General features: G+C 39.0%; 1 protein-coding gene across 1 annotated transcript in view; it reads left to right on the top strand.

Moving 5' to 3' along the window:
* LOC139718773 (MAM and LDL-receptor class A domain-containing protein 1-like) overlaps positions 1-20,576 on the top strand; it is a 33,772-nt gene that overhangs the window by 12,728 nt on the left and 468 nt on the right. Inside the window, exons 11-24 of the mRNA XM_071630238.1 lie at positions 1,267-1,354; positions 1,920-2,093; positions 3,411-3,565; positions 4,624-4,816; positions 5,552-5,692; positions 7,539-7,804; positions 10,234-10,318; positions 10,450-10,536; positions 11,665-11,808; positions 12,465-12,724; positions 14,655-14,739; positions 15,581-15,727; positions 17,836-17,995; positions 19,529-19,663. Of these exons, the coding sequence (XP_071486339.1) occupies positions 1,267-1,354; positions 1,920-2,093; positions 3,411-3,565; positions 4,624-4,816; positions 5,552-5,692; positions 7,539-7,804; positions 10,234-10,318; positions 10,450-10,536; positions 11,665-11,808; positions 12,465-12,724; positions 14,655-14,739; positions 15,581-15,727; positions 17,836-17,995; positions 19,529-19,663 (2,120 nt within the window). The remainder of the gene's footprint in view (positions 1-1,266; positions 1,355-1,919; positions 2,094-3,410; positions 3,566-4,623; positions 4,817-5,551; positions 5,693-7,538; positions 7,805-10,233; positions 10,319-10,449; positions 10,537-11,664; positions 11,809-12,464; positions 12,725-14,654; positions 14,740-15,580; positions 15,728-17,835; positions 17,996-19,528; positions 19,664-20,576) is intronic.

The following is a 20,576-nucleotide window of genomic DNA, read 5'->3' as shown; positions in this document are numbered from 1 at the left end:
TATTGGAAGGGAATCATGTAACATGCTGTTTTGTCATTCTAGATCAGGTGTAATCTACAAAAGTCTATATGATGATGTATAGCTAATTAGCAGACATCAGAATGGTATAAGATGATTAGTAAATTACAGGGTTTCAAGTCTAGTTGGTGGTTAACCAGTAGTGTCTGCCTGCTTTGTTCACTGAGTGGCACACAAGCTAGAGTGTTTTTTTTTTTGCTCAGACATCTGAAAACTAATTTTCAAAGAATAGAGATTACCTAATCCCCCTAAGCCCTATTGTGTCACCATGGCCTTTCTGTTGGACTGAGGCACATTGCTACACCTCATTGACCTTACTAACTGGAGTCAAAAGGGGCCTGAGCTTTCGATCCTAGCAGAATCTTTGTCAGAGGCAAAATGACAAACAGGTAGGGAAAGCAATCGCATATAAGGACTTCACACAACAAGAACAGTCAGGGATAGGCTAGGGACACAGAACAAAGAGAACAAAAGGAGAGGGTAGGAGGTCATGGGCAGGGAGCCCAACAGGTAAAGGGAGGGGGATTAGAGCAGGAGGGTGGACAGACAAAAGGCAGAGGAGGGTCAGTGATGATCCTGAAGACCATGGGGGCAACCATTGAAGGAAAAGGATGAATAGGGAGGCAACATCAAACAAGATGAGGAACAAAGAGGGATAAAGAAAGGAAAAGAGTGAAATAGCAACAGCAAGGGCAAGGGGGGGGGGGGTGGGGAACTGCGGAAACAGCAAGCCCTAAAAGGTGTGCCATGAGGAGGCAAAATGAAAGTGAGAGTCAACCAACAATTGAAAGTTATCAAACATATACATCTAAGTACCTACACAATAATGGTGATAATAACAACAACAATAATGATAATGATATTGATAAAAGAAATTATTAAGATAATGATTGAAGCACATAAGAAAAAAAAAGGGGGGGGGGTTCCTGACCTTACTAACTTTACAACTAGGTCAAGTTTGGATAAATTACTGACTTCTGATGAAAGAGGTTGGCAAGATTAACTGAGTGCCTGGAGACATAACGGTTTAACCCCTGTTAGTACCATCAGTCACCTGCTTGAATGTTTTACCTATGTTATTTTGAATTGGTGGAGCTGAAAGGGTTAATCAGAAGAAAAAGCTTATTAAATGCTATAATCAGTGTAATCAGTTTTGCACAGTTATCCAGTTTGCTTTAGTGTTTACATTTGTATATATGGTAGAAATATAATCCTGTGTGCTGCTCTAACTGGTTGATCCTGCCACAGGTTGTGTTTGAAGCCATCATGACGGGTGATCCAAGCAGCGACATGGCCATTGATGACATCCTTCTTGAAAACCAGGACTGCCTGGCGGGTAACTGTTAATGATAGTCTTTTAATGATCACTCTGCATCCCCCAAACACTCCACACAATCCATGATATACTGTCCTATCACTCATAACTGCACACACACATCCAAATAGTATTCTGTGTGGCAAGAAAGATGATTCAAACTGGCGATATGTGAGACAATGTCAATAACACAATCTTGTCTTAGGAAAAAGAAAATATTAAGCAACTATTGCTGAAGAGTGCAGATTGTTTTGTATGTGCTTTTACATTGATCCCTAGTTAATTTCTTGTTAGTAACCAAAGTTGGGAAACTCCAGTAAAAATATGACATCACAAATGTCCCCCAAAATGTATGATCGTTTACAAATTCATGTGACTTTATGTTCTCAACTTTACCTCAGAAACACAAATTTATCATGTTTAATTTGTTCACAGTATTTGTACTCATAGGAATAATCCTTCATAAGTTACATGCTCTGCTTTGATGTGAATTTCTAAAAATTGTCCATCACCTATATTTCTTAATTGATCTTCCAATATGTATTAGAACTAACTTTTTAACGTGTGTGTCTGTGTTGTATCTTAGTTACCCCGAGTCCAGGAGCATTCAGTCCGATGTGTGACTTTGAGTATGGCTTTGCCACCTGTGGATATAGCCAGGAGTCTGTCCTGGATGACTTTGACTGGAGTCTGGGGACAGGGCCACAAGGGCCATCTACATCGGGGCCAAGTTCTGACCACACCACAGGCACTGCAGGAGGTAAGAGGGGCTGACTGGAACTTGACGAGCTTGGCACTACACTACACTACACTGCACTACACTACACTACACTACACTACACTACACTACACTAAACTACACTACACTACACTACACTCCACTCCACTCCACTCCACTACACTATACTATACTATACTATACTATACTATACTACACTACACTATACTACACTACACTACCCTACACTACACTACACTACACTACACTACACTACACTACACTACACCACACTACACTCCACTCCACTCCACTACACTACACTATACTACACTACACTACACTACACTATACTACACTACACTACCATACACTGCACTACACTATGCTACACTACACTTCACTACACTACACTGCACTACCCTATACTATACTTCACTACACTACCCTACACTGCACTGCACTATGCTACACTACGCTACACCACACTTCACTACATTGCAATGAAGTACATATTTCTTATGAAAAGTGATTGTTTCATGGGGTTCTACAATGAGAAGACAAATTGATAACATCAATCCTGCAACAAAGCTGAACAATAAATACCCATGATGGAATAGTTTCAAAATAGCAAATGGGTTGAAGCATGATGCAAATTTGGTATGCATTCATTAACAAACTTTAAAGAATTTACAAAGGGTTTAATTATCTGACAGATGGGTTTTAAGTAGTTTTTTCAACAGTCTGTGGTAAATGACAAACCACTTTGTAGCTGTAGGTCAGTCTACAATGGTGGTCTTCTATGCAAGCCTAAGAGCTACACAGAATTGTTTTCCTTACCCCACATAACACTGATAAATTTGTAGACATTAAGAGTTTAGAAAAAATACCAACAAAGTATTTTGACTGACAACATGAAAGTTTATATTTCTCGGCAAATCTAAATTTTCATCTTTTAACCATCTCCTGTCCAAAAATTCTACTTTTCACAGTGTTTTGAATGATTTAGTTTGTGAGGCATATAACTATTGCATCTTGAATTGACCAATTGTATTTAATCAAAAATGGGACCAATTTTGCAAGGTTGATTGCATGTAAACTTCAAATTTTGATTTCTCAGAACTATGTTCTGGTGATCATTTTATTACTTTTTCATTGAATCAGCCAATGTATTTATCATGCAACTATAACATCCAGCTTAGCTTGTGATATATATTTGAAAACAACTAAACCAGGAAATCATTGACAGTTTGACTGTTAAATCATTTATTGTAACAGGTCACATTTCGTTCACTAAATTCCCTGCCAAGTATTACATTGATACTTTGTTATGTACTCTATCAATTTTCTCCCTGGTAGGTAAATACATGTACATTGACACAGCTGCCCCAAGGGTGCAGGGAGAAAAGGCTTGGCTCTACTCACACACCTTCCCAGCTGCTGGTAGCCACTGTTTGGAGTTCTACTACCACATGTATGGGGGCAACATTGGCACCCTGTCCATGCTAGTGGAGGTCAGTTCAAACTTGAGAGATGTTTTTAAAAAACTTACTTCCTTTGTAAAAGGGGAGGAGATGCAAGAGGTGAAATCATGCCATGTTTTTGATAACAAGTAATTTCCTTTCTTTCTGGGAAAGCGCATTTAAAAGTCTATGGGGGACTTTTCTTGTTGAGATTTGTTAGATCAAACCTAATGCCACATAACATTCTGACTTTGAGAGAAAAGGCTGCAAGCTGAAATGTTACATATGCAGCTGCACAACTAAACTTGAGAGAGTTGATGTCAGAATTAGTACAATGTCATTTATTTATTTCAGTGGGAAGATGTCAGTTTTAGCAGCAGCCAGAACTTTACAGAGTTGTTTCACATCTAAGTTAGATCATTCCCCTTCCTTGAAACAAGGACCAAGATAGATGATTTGTTACCTCTGCCAAGGAGGGTATGTTTTTGCTGCTGTTGGTTGGTTTGTCCGTTTGTTTGTTTTTCTGTTTGTCTTTGTGCAAAATATCTCAAAGAGTTGTAAACAGATTTTGATGAAACTTACAGGGATGTTTTGTAATGACACATGGAAGAGATGATGGAATTTTGGAGATGATCCAATAATTTTTATGGATTTTTGAAGCATTTTTGATTTTTTTGGCAGGTCGGATCAATGAAGTCAGGAGTTCATGCTGCACATATTTTAGGTTTGCATACGACGACTAAAGTGCATGCTACGCTCTGCTTAGGCAAGGCGCTGGTTGCTGATTTATTTGATGAAAATCACTGTTGAAATGGCTGAGATATAAAAAAAAAAAGGAAAAGAAAGTGGTCCTGATAAAAGGTGGGTTACACCTTTTATTAGGACCTTTTTGTTTTGGATATCTCAGCCATTTCAGAAACAAAATGCATCAAATAAACATTGAATTCCTAGAATTGTGTGCTCTTTCATAATTCATCTGAGGTTTTTCATTATCTCCCAAAGAAGTTGAAACCTGAAGCTCCATCTTAACCAAAATTATACCATCTGTTTAAGTGATAGGCTTGGTTTGTAAGCATAATACTTTTTCTGAATGTCCTTTGTAATACTAGGTTGGTGGTTTGCTATCATCCCCCTACTTCACACTGACCGGTCAGCTTGGTGACCAGTGGAACGTGGCCCGAATTCCTCTGGCCATCAATGACGACTTCCAAGTTTACTTTGAGGCGACAGTCGGTGATGGCGCCCTCGGCAACATCGCTCTCGATGACATTGACATGTATGCTGGATCTTGCCTTACACCTGGTATGAATCTAACACTAGGATTGCAGTAGATTGTGTGAGGGTGCTATTTTCTTATCTGGCAGAGTACAATGGATATTTGTTTTATGCAGTATTATTTGCTGAAATATACAAGAATACTATAAATGTGTTGTCTTGTAGGCAGAGTTACCTTATTATTAGAGCAGTTGAATGTATCCTATTCAAAAAAAAAATCCTCTAGGAACAGTCAGTACTTCATCACCTTAACCTTTAAAGCTTGAAATCTCACTTATACTTGTAAGTGAAAAAAATGATTAGGCTATTAAAGGTACAGTGTACATGTAAGAATCCTCTTATTGCCAGTTTTGATAACTTTAACAAGTTTTGTTCCTACATATATGTAGCAGATACCATAGTAACACAAATATCCAGTGTTGAAATCAGTTGATTCTATGTTTTTCATATAATATGAATAGAAAACTCATCGTTTATTCAGCACGGAGAGACTTTGTTTCACTTTAGTTTCTAACATCGTCTTCTGGCATCCAACAAACCCTGAGATGTTATTTAGAGCCTCATATGAATCTGCAATATGTCAGACGAAGTACATGATGCCATATACTTAATTCTGTGCCTTTCAAGATTTGACTGGTGGCTTACAAATGTTGGCCATAGCTCATCACTGGTGCTACTGACCTTAGGTCTTGTCATGTGCTTAGTGGAGAGTTTTGGCAACGTGATAATTCCGTTCTGTCCCCACGTCTCCACTGTCTATAGGTGACTGTGACTTTGAGTCTGGCTTCTGTACCTGGACCAATGACCCCACTGGGGATATGTTTGACTGGATCCTGGGTTCAGGTGGCACACCAAGTGTAGGAACAGGTCCCTCTGTAGACCACACCCTGGGAACAGCCTTAGGTAACTTGTGTGGCTCCAGTTCTTCACCTGTGTGTATGTATTCCTTCCACAGTGTGTAATTGAGGCAAATTGTGAACATTACACTATAAAAGTGGAAGTTTTGTGGTAGGGAAATTTTGCGTGGCACCTTTTTGTTTTAGGAAAGGCTTAATTCTGATCCTACTCATGTCCATGTTTAATATTGATGAGCATTATCATGCTCTCTGGACTGTGTAGACATCATTTAAGAATAGATATTGGAATGTAAAATAGATCATAAATTACAGCAGCAAATTGTACATTGTTGCATTTTGAGATACAGTCAGAATCAGGAAATTTCCATGCCATTGATGCCATTAAGGATCCAAAAGTTTGATTGATAGGTATCTGACAGATGAATTCTTACACCTTAGAAGGATTTTTTGTTATTATCATTAGAGGGATTTTTGTTTTTCGATAGTAAAGGGATTTTTGTTTTTTATTAGCAGAGGGGTTTTTGTTTCTTATTATCAGAGGATTTTTTTATGCCTCCGCCACGAAGTGGTGCCGGAGGCATTATGTTTTCGGGTTGTCCGTCCGTCCGTCCGTCCGTCCGTCCTTCCGTCCGTCCGTCCATCCGTCCGTCCTTCCGTCCGTCCGTCTTTCCGTCCGTCCGTAATGAATTTTGTGGACAAGGTAACTATCAAAAGCTGTTGAGGTATCCTAATGAAACTTGGCATGTATGTGTATTAGGGGGTGAAGTTGTGCCTATCAACTTTTGGGTGCACGTGCCCGAGGTCAAAGGTCAAAAGGTCAAGGTCAAATACATAAAATTTCACTATTTCCACCATATCTATGCAATGCCTGAAGATATTTTCTTGAAACTTAGTGTATACATGTATTACCCAATTTAGATTCTCTGGTGAAAGTTTGGGTCATGAGGTCAAAGGTCAAAGGTCAAAAGGTCGAGTAAAAGTATTAAAACTTCTTTTTTTTCTCTGTAAATTGGAAAATTGTTCAAGGTATCTTCATGGAACATAGCATATATACATGTACTGACTGGCAGTGATTATCTAGAGAATGTAGGGTTCATGGGGTCAAAGGTCAGGGGGTCAAAGGTCAAGTGCAACACTTCAAAATTTTACTATTTCCCTCATGTTCATGCAATGCCAGCAGGATTAGTATTTTTTTTTTTTTTACACTTGGTGTATGCATGTGTAACCTAACAGAAATTCTCTGGAGAGTTTTTTTTCTTTTTCTTTTTTTATTGCCTCAAAGGTCAAAAGGTCAAAGATCAAGTGAAAGTGCTGAACTAACTTTTTCCTCCATATCTCGGAAGTGGCTCAATTTATTGTGAAACTTACTGCATATCTATGCATGTTCTACCTGAAAGTGATTATCTTATGAATTTTAGGGTCTAAGGCCAGATGAACATGGTAACAATTTACTATTCAGTACAGAAATTGCACTTTTTCTCCATACCGGTACCATGAAAATTACTCAATGCATATATGTATGAATGGGTCAAAGTCAAGTTAAAGTCCTTAAATCCCCAAATACATGCTCTCCTATTCATCCAATTAAACCAAGTTCAAGGAAGGTGAACATTCAACACATTTCTGACAAACTTGTCATTTCAATATTTTGCCAGTTTTGTGAAAATGTAATCACACATTGTCCACATGTACTATCTAGACCTATTAGGAGAATCATGCATTATGGCGGAGGCATACCAGTCGCCATAGCGACATTTCTAGTTGTTTTTTATTCTACTGATCAGAAGATATCATTCTTTGGTTATGGTTAACTAAAGATTAAATCAGGGTATAGTTTTGGCAGTGTAAAAATCAATGACTCATTGTCATGAAGGCTACTGTTCTTGCTCCAGGTTCATTTGTTTTCATCGAGACGTCGTCACCCCAGGTGTTGAACGACGCAGCCCGCCTCCGCAGCCAGGCATTTGGTGCCACGCCCTCTGGAGGCAGGTGTCTGCGGTTCTGGTATCACATGTATGGCACTCAGATTGGCTCGCTCCATATCTACCTCGAGACTGTAGAGGGCAGCGTGACCTCTGACCTTTGGATCTATGGTGTCAATGCAGGAGATGGCTGGTCAGAGGGACAAGTACCAATCATCAGCTCTGTGAATTTCTACGTGAGTCTTTATGTCTTTCAGTCATTGATAACTCATTTGTTTAACTAGAGAGGGGCCGTCAAAGGCGGCAGACCCACGCCTTGTACAAAGTCGGGGTAAACATACTGTGCATTCGGTCATCTACCAGAATTCGGTCACTTAATTGCCAGTGTCCTTTATCACCAGCCAGTGCGTTCTACCAAAGATCGGACACTGAAGTGTACGATCTTTGGTTCTACAGTCACATCACACGCAAATCACATCATTTCACATACGGTAACACTCATTCACCACAGGAAAGTCCTTTAGTCTCCTCCAAAGATCCATCGAAAATCCCAAATTCCACCGTCAAAAGTGCAGATTCGGAACTTTTCCAAGCGCGCGCGAATTAAGTCCAGTTTTAAGAGTATTGTCTACGCGACGGGTCGCCGAAAAAGCGCTAAAAATCGAGAAATACGCCGTTTTCTTGCGGGATATTTTGCTTATAGCAACCCGAGAGTGTGTTGATATCAAAGGTCGTATGAGTGTACGATCTTTGATGGTATCCACAAAAGCGCAAAAGAAAAACAAAATTTACGTACCCCCTAGGCAATTACCCCTATGATTAGTGTCTACGGGAATTATTCAATGCAAGGGTTAAATGCAAATGTCTACTGCACCAGTATTCGGTCACCAACGAGCGCCGCAACGTCCCCGATGCTATTTTGCACCAACAGGGTAGAGCGCGATGCATTTTCAGCGGCCTTGCACACGCATTGACATTGAGCGCGCATATCGTGCAGTGTGACTGCGACCGAGCAAATGCTCCTGCAACGAAAAAAACAATCAATTTTAATTTGAAAAATCATCAAAATACGGGCCAGTTTGTGACGACGGAGAACGAACTTTCATAAATCCAGAAGGACATAGTCCTTCAAATAGGCCTAAACGTAAATTTCGGAATTCTTACGAACATTTGAGCAGCGAAGTCCGATCGTTTGGGAGTTTATGTTTTCGTATGGTAGCGGAAAATCGCAAAGTGAGAAACGGGAAATTTTCGGAGTGGTCACTATACCATGGGGTCAAAACTTAAAGGTCGCACAGAATTTGCAAGGGTCAACCGATTATCACCAAAATCTAATCGATTCTTTCCTGTCATTATCCAGACATCCCCTGAACATTTCGTGCAAATCCGTTTACCCGTTCTCTTGTTATCTTGTACACAAACAAACAAACAAACAAACAAACAAACAAACAAACACACAAATAAACAAACAAACAAACAAACAAACAAACAAACATACGGAACCCTTTACATAACCCCCTGCCGATTTTCATCGGCGTGGGTAAAAAATGTATATATATATATTTGACATTGTGTTTTTATCTATCCTTTGTCCAAATTTCTTGGTCATAACATGATTTTGCAAGCAAAGAACCAATTCTCTTGAACCTATTTTTCCAGTTGCTAGTATTTGTTTTTGTTTTTTAAAACCTCTGTCATAGGATTACATGATCAGATGAGACAGATAATGATTTATTGTCTCCAATACATTACAAAATCGGGTTGACTTCAGCATCAATGTTTGACATATTGCTCAACATGGCAACTGCCTTAAACAAACTGCCAAACTTTGACAGAAATTTTCGTAATTAGTATATGTGACCCTGCACATCAAAACAAACAAAAAGTCGCCAGACATGAATTTTTAGGTAAGACCATGTTCTAAAAGAGCAGACTTTAAGCTTTAAAATGATGTATAACTCAAATCAAATGGACTCTCCTAACCTATCTAAATATTGGAAAGAAAGCACAAACTCGGGAAAAGTGTGAACTGAGAAAAGAGGCTCTGAAGTACAGTGTCTATTCAAGCGCTTAATCTTTACCAAACTGTGCTGGGTGTGCGATGAATGGGACAAAAAACAGGAAGTAAACCACCAGAGTAACAACAATGAAGGGATTATCAGATTAAACTGAAATTAAGCATGCCTCATTAACACATTCTGTCCATAATTAATACCAACTTTCAAAGCAGTAGCACTATCCTTTCAAAAGATATTAGATTTGAAAGTGAAGAGTGTGGACAAGGTTTTTCAGAAATGAAAAGGATTCTAAAGATTCACCTAATCACACTATTCTACCAAAAATGTTCGAGATAAACTGCTAAAAAAACACATTTTCCTGCCCGTTTTATGATACCAAATTTTAGCATAATGTAAAAGAAGACCCACTCTTTCAGAAAATTTGAAAAAAGTCAAGTTCGTCTAGGTTGACCCATTTCACTTTATTTTCAGTCCTCATGCAAAATCAGTGTGTGCGACTTTATGTTCGTTTTGAGGTGCACGGTCACATATAGTATATTTGCAATCCAGCATTGCAATGGACATCATATTGGTGAGATTTATGCAAATATTTGGTTGTATTGTAGTATCAATTTTTCTTTTGTTTTGTTTGTTTGTTGACATTTTAGGTTGTATTTGAAGGGATTGTTGGACAAGGTTTTGAGGGAGACATTGCGCTGGATGATCTCATGTTTGTGGAGTCTTATTGTGGAGGTGAGTTTTAGCCTTTCTGTGCCAAGCACTTTGGACATTTTGTAGAATGCTAAGGTTTTTTGAGCCACTTGGCACTCAAAGCACAGAAATCTAACATTATATTTTGTCTGTGCTTTACATCCACTCTTTAGTCCTACCACCTCAGGCTGATCCAAGACCGCCCTCATTGACCACTCTAGACACAGGGACAGGACTGCCGTTGTCCACACCATCACCTAGTAGGTTTGAAATCACACTTTTGTCACTTTGAAGGCTTGGTATGAATCTGTAGAGTATCTGTATTGACAGCATTGGAATTGCTTCATTTGTTGAAAATATTCTGTGGAATGACTGTTTTGTTTACTGAATGACTCCTCTTATACCAGCATGAATAATGATTTCTTCTGTATAATAAAGAATTGTATAGTGTTGTTTTTCATGCAATCAATAAGAGCCTTGCTGAACAACAGGAAAGTTTATTTCACAGAGACTACTCTATTCTCTTTAGTTTGGCAATCTAAGGGACATCATGGGATTAATGTGATATTTTGATTATTGGCAGGAACCAAAGTTGCTAAGCTGAAACAAAAAGAATGTGACACAACTGGTATTTACAATCAGTGCAATGTGCATCGTGATTCCTGAAAGTAACTTGAAGATGTGAGTGTGGTTTTGACATCTGTCATTATTGAAATCATGACATCTAATATGAGGCTTGTAAATCTTGTATTAGCATAAAAAGTCTATGAGGATTTCAGTATCTTGGTTAGATATGGGCTAGAGAGGTCAAACATAGTTCATAGAGGGAATCTAAATTCATCTTCCACTATTTGGAATTTGCATGCAATACATCACAAGGATTTACAAAGAAACTTATCCTGGCTGGAGTGACTTATTGCCAGGATACTGAGTTGACTTGGAGCCTTTTGTGTTCAAATCTAAACTGTGATTGTAGAACATGGCATCATTCCTGAAATGCCCTCCCTTTCAATGGTAGAAAGGTAAAAATATAATGTGATGGTCACTTGTGCCCTTGCAGTAGTCTTTCCCAACAAACTGCATGCGTTTCTTTCTAGACAGAAGCTCAATGGATACTACTATGACCCGATTTGAAATCAATTATGCAGCAGTGATTATGTAGCAACCATGTTCAGATACTCTGAGATTGCAACACTGTTGGTGAACCTCTTTGGGCGATATTTCACTTTTGAAATTGTCTAATCATAGTGGTATTTCAGATGTTTCTTATGCATATGTCTCCATTTCACAATAAAATTTGACAGTGTTCTGCAGGCTTATTATAGAAAGCATTTTTTACCTCTCCTTTATGCTGATGACACTAAGAAATGAATGTTTGTATCTTACAGGTCCCAGTGTGTACAGCTGTGACTTTGAGGCAGGCTTCTGTACCTTCACCCAGGCCACAGACGACGGCTTTGATTGGACCAGGAACTCTGGGGAGACCACGTCCACTTACACTGGACCAGCCACTGACCACACCCTGGGAACAGGTACAAGAGAGATGACCTCTTCAAAAGCTGCCTTACAAAGTTTTTAGTTTAACTCTGATGGTGATGGGTGTCACTTGGAAAAAATATCACCAGAAATCAAGCTCTCTAGCAACATTTGTTATGCAGTTGTAGGTTTGTTTAAGTTTTTTTTTCCCTTCAGTGTGTTCCCAAAATTTAGAAGAACATGATGGAAAAATTAGGTCTATGTAGAAAGGGCAAATTTGGTTATGTGTTAACTGAGATTGCAATAAAATCAAACTATTCAATATGAAATGAAATTCTGACTCTATTCTCAAATATTATATAAACTAGAACATTTGTATTTAGTACTCAGAGAGCATATTGTGTGGCTTGGCATATCTTCAGTGAGTCTAGTTTTACGTGAATCAAGATTTTCAATAGAAAAAAATGAAATATGTGAGAAACCAGAAGTTGAGAATGGAAGAGTTTGTGTTGGTTGTTATTGCCAAAACAATCCATAAACCACAAATCATAGAACAATTCAACACACAGTAAGACACTCATTCGATAAATTTTTCACATTTTGATTATCTTGTTCTGTATTACGTGGTCTGAAATATGCTGAAATTATTACCCTTTAAGTATTAGAGGTGGTGTTTAAAGGCAATGAGCTCTTTGTATTTCATTCCTTTCAGTCGCAGGATTCTATATCTACACCGAGGCCTCCAATAACTTCAACAACATAGCCCGGCTTGAATCTGCACTGATCCCTGCCTCTGTGGGGAAGATTTGTGCTCAGTTCTGGTACCACATGTGGGGGGCCGACATGGGGACGCTGAGTGTGTACGCCAAGGTTGGGTCCAGCCTCGGTCCGGTCCTATGGTCTCGCAGTGGCTCCCTCTCTAGGAAGTGGTACAATGCCCAGGTGGAATTCATCCCCACTACTGACTACAAGGTAAGATACGTTTAACCCATTGAAGACGAGTCCCAAGAATACTCGGGCAGGTGTCTATGGGAAATGTGTGTTATAGCAAAATCAGTCCGCCCTCAACGGGCTAAGTTACAATTCCTCTCCATAACAACAACAAAAAAAAAAATAGTAAAAGTGTCATAAGCTTTTGCATGTCACATTTACAAACTTGACTCAGTCAATGGCTTGCCAACTTGTGAACTTTTCTCAAATGATTTATGCACCAATACACATTGTTTTTGATTGATGGCCATGTTGAAAATCAGGGGGCATATGTATGCGAGTATCATGTATGATCATGATATTGATCATGGCTAATGCTCAACAACACATGCAATTATATGATATTATACAAATGATGCACAGGATAGAGTGCGTTAAACGCCACGAAATAATCCTGTGCATCATTTGTTTTATAAAATGGGTCGAAAATTCGAAAACTAACAGCATTTTTCAGCGTTTTTCACGTACATTTGTGGGTCAAGAAGTCCGAAGATGTTCGTCCCAAACATTTACGCACGTCGCACTCGGAAATCCCGCACATATAAGTATGATGGGGGGTTGGGTTTCCGGACACTTAGTTCCCGCATGAAAACTTACTTATTTTACATAGAATATGCACCCTTTACCTTAAAGACTTGGATAGACTCCTCATATAGGCCTACTAGACAACATACTTTGAAAACGGCGTGAGAATTAACCTGCTAAATCGTTGGATTTGCCCTTCAAAGTGACTCCATGTATGTGTTCGGTCCCACAACGCGTGGTCTACTGTACTGTATGTATAAGAGTATACGTACGCCACACATGTTATGCACAAGGGAAGAAAGGCCGGCGGCCGGCAGCCCGAACTAGAAGTTGTTTACAGGATTGACAGTGCGTATGCATGCAATTCAAAGGAGCCGCCGTGCGCACAGACGATCGGCAATAGGATTTAACACGCAGTGCAATGGGACTGAGTAACCAAAGCACATGTGACTCATTTCAGCGCTTCCTATTGGCTACATTCTTGAACCCATTTTATAAAAAAGATTACTTAAAATATACATATTGACATGTTATATACTTTGCATTTATTGGTTGGCTCTCACTTTAATTAGTTGCCACATCTTTGTACACCAGGTGTAGGGCCTGCTGCTTGTTCAGCCCCCCCCCCCCATTCTTTATCCTTCTGTTGTTCCTTATCTTGTTTGATGTTGCCTCCCTATTCATCTTTATCCTTCACAGGTTGCCCCCCCCCCCCCCCCCCCCCCCCCATGATCACTAGCCCACCTCTGCCTTTTGTCCATTCACCCCCTTGCTTTAATCCCCTTCCTTACCTGTTTGGCTCCCTGCCTTTGACTTTTAACCCATCCCTTTTGTTTTCATTGTTCTGTGTCCCTAGCCCTCCTGAAACTGCTTGTTGTGTGTAGTCTATTATGTGAGTGCTTTCCCTACCTGTGTGTCATTTTGCCTCTTACAAAGATTCTGGTAGGATCGAAAGCTCAGACCCCTTTTGTATGTGTAAAAAGCACTATACTCACTGTAAGTCAACTTGAATTCAGAAAAGCATTGAACTTCACAACAAATATGATAATTGTTGAAAATATGATAACTGGAGCATACAATGTATCATTTGTTCTTGTATTGCCTTGCAGTGACATCAGCCAGAATTGTCTCATATTCCTTTTTTTTCTCTCTTTTTTACAAGTGAGGAAAAAGCAAATGGGACAGAAAAAAGAATGCAAACAAACAGCATTGTTTGGTATGAGGAATAAAAGAGCCAGTATACTTGGCTTATACAGTACATCTCTCTTTACTGTTTATTTCAAGAGTTCTGAAGACTTGTTGATAAAATTCATTATTTTGCTTTTTTCCTTGTATGTGTATGTTTGCTGATCTCTTAAACACCAGTGTCACATGTTTTTATGCACAGTTTGTGTTTGAGGGAGTGACGGGAACCAACTTTGACAGTGACATCGCCCTGGATGACATTTTCATCACAAATGGAGACTGCCCAGGTAAGATATGATGTTCATTTGCAAAAGGGTACCCCTGATTTCAGCTCCCATCTTCCCCGAAAAAAATAAAAGATTTTGATTTGCATCAGAATAATATCATCCAAAGTCTAGGTGAAGTTGCCTTCTGTGTGGAGCAATGAGAAAAAGGAATCTCTTTTAACTCGTCAAGGACGGGCTGATTTTGCTATAACATGCATTTCCCTCACACACCTGCATGAGTATACTCGGGACTCGTCCTCAACGGGTTAATCTTTTGATTGTGAAGTGGTATGCTAATTAAGTCGTCCACATCTCACAAATTACTTTGGCCTAGAAACATGTATACGCAACAGTGCCCTGCACTGCACAGACTTGATTTGTGTTTGTCTGATATGAAGATGTCAAAAAGATGCTACAGGGGAGTTCTCTATATTTTTGAATTGTCCCTCTCATACCCTTACAACACAGAAAAAAAAGTATCCTCAAGTAATGTGAAATATATGAAAATTTAGAATTATGTTAGAGTCTAAAGTTGTACATTTTGATCACAGCCTGTCTGTATTTCACAGTCCATCCAAGGGACCTACAATTGTATAAGACATACCTAATCACACAATTCTACCCCCCCCCCCAAAAAAAAAAGCATTCCAGAAAAGCAGCAAGATTAATACAATTTTCCATGTGTTCTTTGATTCCAAATTTTCAAATAATTATATACAAGAAGAATTACTCTTTCAGAAAATAAAAAAGCAACAACTAAAGACTGATTACCTATTTTGAGTCATCGTGTATAATCAGCATGTGTGACTTTTTGTTGGTTTTGTTCACATATGATTGAATACCCATCTGTTTGTGACTGCAGGTTTCCATACATGTGGCTTTGAGGACTCCTCACTCTGTGGCTATGCACAGGACACAACGGATGACTTTGATTGGAGTTGGACAGCTGGATCGACAGCGACGCCATACACTGGACCCTCTGTGGATGTTACCATGGGAACAGCCTATGGTAAGCCAAACAGGCAACTACAAACCACACTTATGTTCTTTTAGTTTTTTGTCCCCGCCGAACGAGTTCGAGCAGGGGACTATGAAATGGGCTCCGTACGTGTGTGTGTCTGTGTGTCCGTCCGTCTGTCTGTCTGTCCGTCCGTCCGTCCGTCGTAGCGTCCGTCCGTCCGTCCGTCTGTGCGTCCGTGTGTGATCAAAATGTTCAAAATGCTACTCCTTTGCCATTTCTAACCCGATTTTGATTCTGTTTGCTTTATATGATAGCACTACATGGGAGCTTTGAAACTTCTACACAGAATTTCAGTTGTGACCTTTGACCTTGACCTTTGACATATATTGTACATTTTGCTTCAAAATGCTACTCCTTCGCCATTTCTAACCCGATTTTGATAGTTCCGTTTGCTTTATATGATGGCACTAGGTGAGGGCTTCAAAACTTCTACACAGAATTTTGACCTTTGACTTCTTTGACCTTTGACCTTGATTTTTGACCTATATTGTACATTGCCTACAAAATGCTACTCCTTCGCCATTTCTAACCCGATTTCGATTTCGTTTGCTTTATGTGATGGCACTAGGTTAGGGCTTCAAACCTCCTACACAGAATTTTGACCTTTGACTTCTTTGACCTTTGACCTTGATTTTTGACCTATATTGTACATTTTGCTACAAAATGCTACTCCTTTGCCATTTGTAACCCGATTTCAATTCCGTTTGCTTTAAGTGATGGCACTAGGTGAGGGCTTCAAAACTTCTACACAGAATTTTGACCTTTGACTTCTTTGACCTCTGACCTTCATTTTTGACCTGTATTGTACATTTTGCTATCAAATGCTACTCCTTCACCATTTCTAACCCGATTTTGATTCCATTTGCTTTATGTGATGGCACGAGGTGAGGGCTTCAAAACTTCTACACAGAATTTTGACCTTTGACTTCTTTGACCTTTGACCTTGATTTTTTACCTATATTGTACATTGGCTACAAAATGCTACTCCTTCGCTATTTCTAACCCGATTTCGATTCCGTTTGCTTTATGTGATGGCACTAGGTGAGGGCTTCAAAACTTCTACATAGAATTTTGACCTTTGACTTCTTTGACCTTTGACCTTGATCTTTTTACCTATATTGTACATTTTGCTACTAAATGCTACTTCCGGCGGGGACATATATTACGCACCTCGTAATTTCTACTTTTCCTTGTTTATCTTGTATGTGTTGTATTTTTACCTGCCAAATAATGTAGGGGTTTAATCCTTGTTTGTGATAGGGGGTCTAAGTCAAACAATCTTACAATGTGCAAGAGGTTGGAGTGTGAAAATTTATCATAATCTTGCACTTCAACATCATTTATTTGTCTTGAATGCAAAACGTGTGAATCAGGATATGCCATCCATTAAAAAAAAAATATGGACATAGTACTACTGTAAAAGTGGATATTTTTGCGTGATTTTTTGCGCTCAACCCGGTAAGAAGAGTTTCGCATGGTTTTAATTCTGCCGAATCAAGATGGTAAGTGCAGGAACATATAGCAAGCAAAAATATTCACATGCTTTTATTTTTGCACTAGTTTCTGGTTGCGTGAAATGCTCAAAAATTTCAACACCACAAAAATGTCCACTTTTACAGTAGTTTTGAGTAACAACTTGTATAAGTACAGGCATTTACATTAATACTAAAGTAAATCACCACATCTCCAGCTTAAGTAAAGGATATGTACAGTACTTTTTTGTTGTTTTTCCGTGATATTTATTGATTTCCTTCAATTTTACATTTTATTATACCTTGCCTATGAAGAATACAAACACACACACGCACACACACAAACAAACAGAAAAAGCTGTACTATACCACTACCCTTTTGTATGTCTGTTCTGTCTGTGTTGCTGCAGACAAACAGTCAAATATGAAGCAGTTGATAATCGTACTGACAACCAGTCAATATACGTAAAGCCAGTCAATATTCAGACAACTGGTCAATATATTATTATACAGAAATCCAGTCAATATACAAACAACCAGTCAATCTACATACATCCAGGCAATGTACAAACAACCAGTCAAATATCTAACATTATGTTTTGTCCTGATTTTTTTTTTCTCCAGGACATTACGTGTACATCAATGCTGCTACTCAGCAGCCAGGGGAAAACAGCAAGACTTGTGACGCCGTACTTCGACCCCCGCGACTACGGGTGAGACGGAGTTCTGCTGGACGTTCTTCTACCACATGTTTGGTGACCAAATGGGTGCACTTAGTGTCATGGTGAGTACATCAAAACGAGTTCTATTCCTCAATATCACGTACTCTTTGACAGCTGTGTGTGTTCTTTCCTTTCATTTCACAGTTATGGCAAGCAGGCCAGGAAACACTTAGAAACATACAGTTGGCCAATGTTTCCCAGATAATTGTAATTTCTTTGTAATCAATGTTACATTTTCATTGCCGCCCCCCATTTTGTGATTGAGAGCATGTATAGTAGTGCGCGATGCACTTGTGACAACTGATTGAGTGCGAATTGCTAAAGTATTCATTGTGACGTCAGTGACCATGCAGTTTAATATGCTTTCTCTATAATGTCCCATAGGATAACACGCCCCTGCTGTTATGCTTTCTTGTTGCACACTTTTTGCATGGCTGTGCATGTTCGTAAGAAAATCAAGGACGCACACATGGCTCATTTTAGTGCTTCTGATTGGCTACATTCTTGAACCCATTTTATAATTGCTTTCATGTGTAGCATTATGCATAAAAAGAAAAAAAATATTTAAGAAGAACAATTACTGATGGGGCTAAGTAGATAAAGAAATGAATGAATGAATGAATAGATAGATAAAGAAAGAAAGAAAGAAAGAAAGAAAGAAAGATAGAAAGAAAGAAAGAAAGAAAGAAAGAAAGAAAGAGAGAAAGAAATAAGGCTTAAAAAGTACATAGAACTGGACCCTGTGGAAGACCAGCTAGTGCAAGCAAAATATGGGGTTATCCCAGCCATCTTGTCAGGCAGGAAATAAAGACAAACAAACAAACAATCGAACAAATGAATAGTAAGCAAATAATCATCGACTATGAGGGCATTGGTACAATTTAACATTGACGTGGTGATCCGTGAGGTGTCTATTAGGTCAAGCCGAAGGCGAGGGTTGATAGACACCTTAAGGATCAACGAGGAGATGTTAGATTGTATTCATTACCCCAAAAATAGGAGATGATTATTTGCTTTATATCCCACATCGACTGACAAACTTGAGATTTGACCAAAATGTATTCCATCAACTACACAGAGTTTTGTTTCTTTAATCGTAGCTGAATATTACAACACAGTCTGCGGCAGTCAAATGAACGAGACTAACGTTAGATCGAAAGACAAGAACAAGTAATACTGATAATTGTGCGATGTGCATGGATGTGTGCCACTAGAACTTGGTAGCTACCCGCGTGGCTGATAGATGCAAGCAATACTCTTATATCGTTTGCAATCGCGGGTATGGTAACAAGTGGTAACCAAAAAAGTGTACCGCATATGTAATAGTACCATGGCATGGATGTTACAGGAGAAAAACATCTCTCAATCGCGTGTTCCAAAGTCAAGTAATCCATCGATCAAACATACTTATGTGCGATATAATTATATTTAAAAGCTACCATGTAATTCATGCATGGTGTGTACAACCCATCGGAACTGATTGCTCGTGTGTATTGACTCATGGCAGCTTGAAGGGAGACCCAGCAGCCTCTGTGGACTCAGTCAACCTCTGACCTGGGTGACACTTGGTTCTTTGCCTCCGTCAATGTCTCCAGCTCCGCCGTCTTCCGTCTGGTGTTTGAGGCCATGGTAGGCTCGGGTCCCAGGAGTGACATTGCAATAGATGATGTTGACTACCAGTTATCACCATGTGGTGCCATAGGTGAGGAATTCATTAAAACTCCCCATATGTGAGTCTAGCAATTTCCTCCTGTAAGTGCCAAATTTGGATCATGCAAATGAGCTGCACATTGTATTGCTCTGTGCAATCCATATTATCTTGTTCCCTACACAAACCTGGGGGGCTGTAATGTAATCAAATCTATAGGGATTTGAGTAACTTGTGGGAGAAATTTTAATTGGAAAGTAGATTTCATGAAATCTCATGTGAATTTCAAAGCCTCACTCAAAACTCACATTTTTCACCAGGCATTCCATTGCTAACTCTCTTGGAGAAGTCTGCGCCTTTGAATGTTTCTATAAACAGATATATGGTGCTTTACAAATGCTGTCATCATCATCATCATCATCATGACTAGTAAGAGACATGCTATCTAACCCCCTCCCCTCATGCATGTAGTTGTACACCGCTAATTGAACCCTAATTATGAAGATATTGATCCAGATACATGTGTAGGTAATATGATAAGGTAGATAGATTTGTAGATGTAATATGGATGAATCGTTGGATGGATGGTTGGATGGATGGATAGAAGATAAACAACAGACAGGCTGACAGACGGACAGATAATAGAAAGAGATATAGGAAAGTTGGTAGATAATAGAAAGAGATATAGGAAAGTTGGTAGATAATAGAAAGAGATATAGGAAAGTTGGTAGATAATAGAAAGAGATATAGGAAAGTTGGTAGATAATAGAAAGAGATATAGGAAAGTTGGTAGATAATAGAAAGAGATATAGGAAAGTTGGTAGATAATAGAAAGAGATATAGGAAAGTTGGTAGATAATAGAAAGAGATATAGGAAAGTTGGTAGATAATAGAAAGAGATATAGGAAAGTTGGTAGATAATAGAATGAGATATAGGAAAGTTGGTAGATAATAGAAAGAGATATAGGAAAGTTGGTAGATAATAGAAAGAGATA

This window comes from Diadema antillarum, unplaced genomic scaffold (assembly GCF_040938485.1).
Source record: "Diadema antillarum isolate AM-2024a unplaced genomic scaffold, OU_Dant_1.0 scf00000099, whole genome shotgun sequence".
NCBI classification, from domain to species: Eukaryota; Metazoa; Echinodermata; class Echinoidea; order Diadematoida; family Diadematidae; genus Diadema; species Diadema antillarum.
The sequence above is the reverse complement of the archived record's forward strand: the minus strand, read 5'-3'. Positions and strand labels throughout refer to the sequence as shown.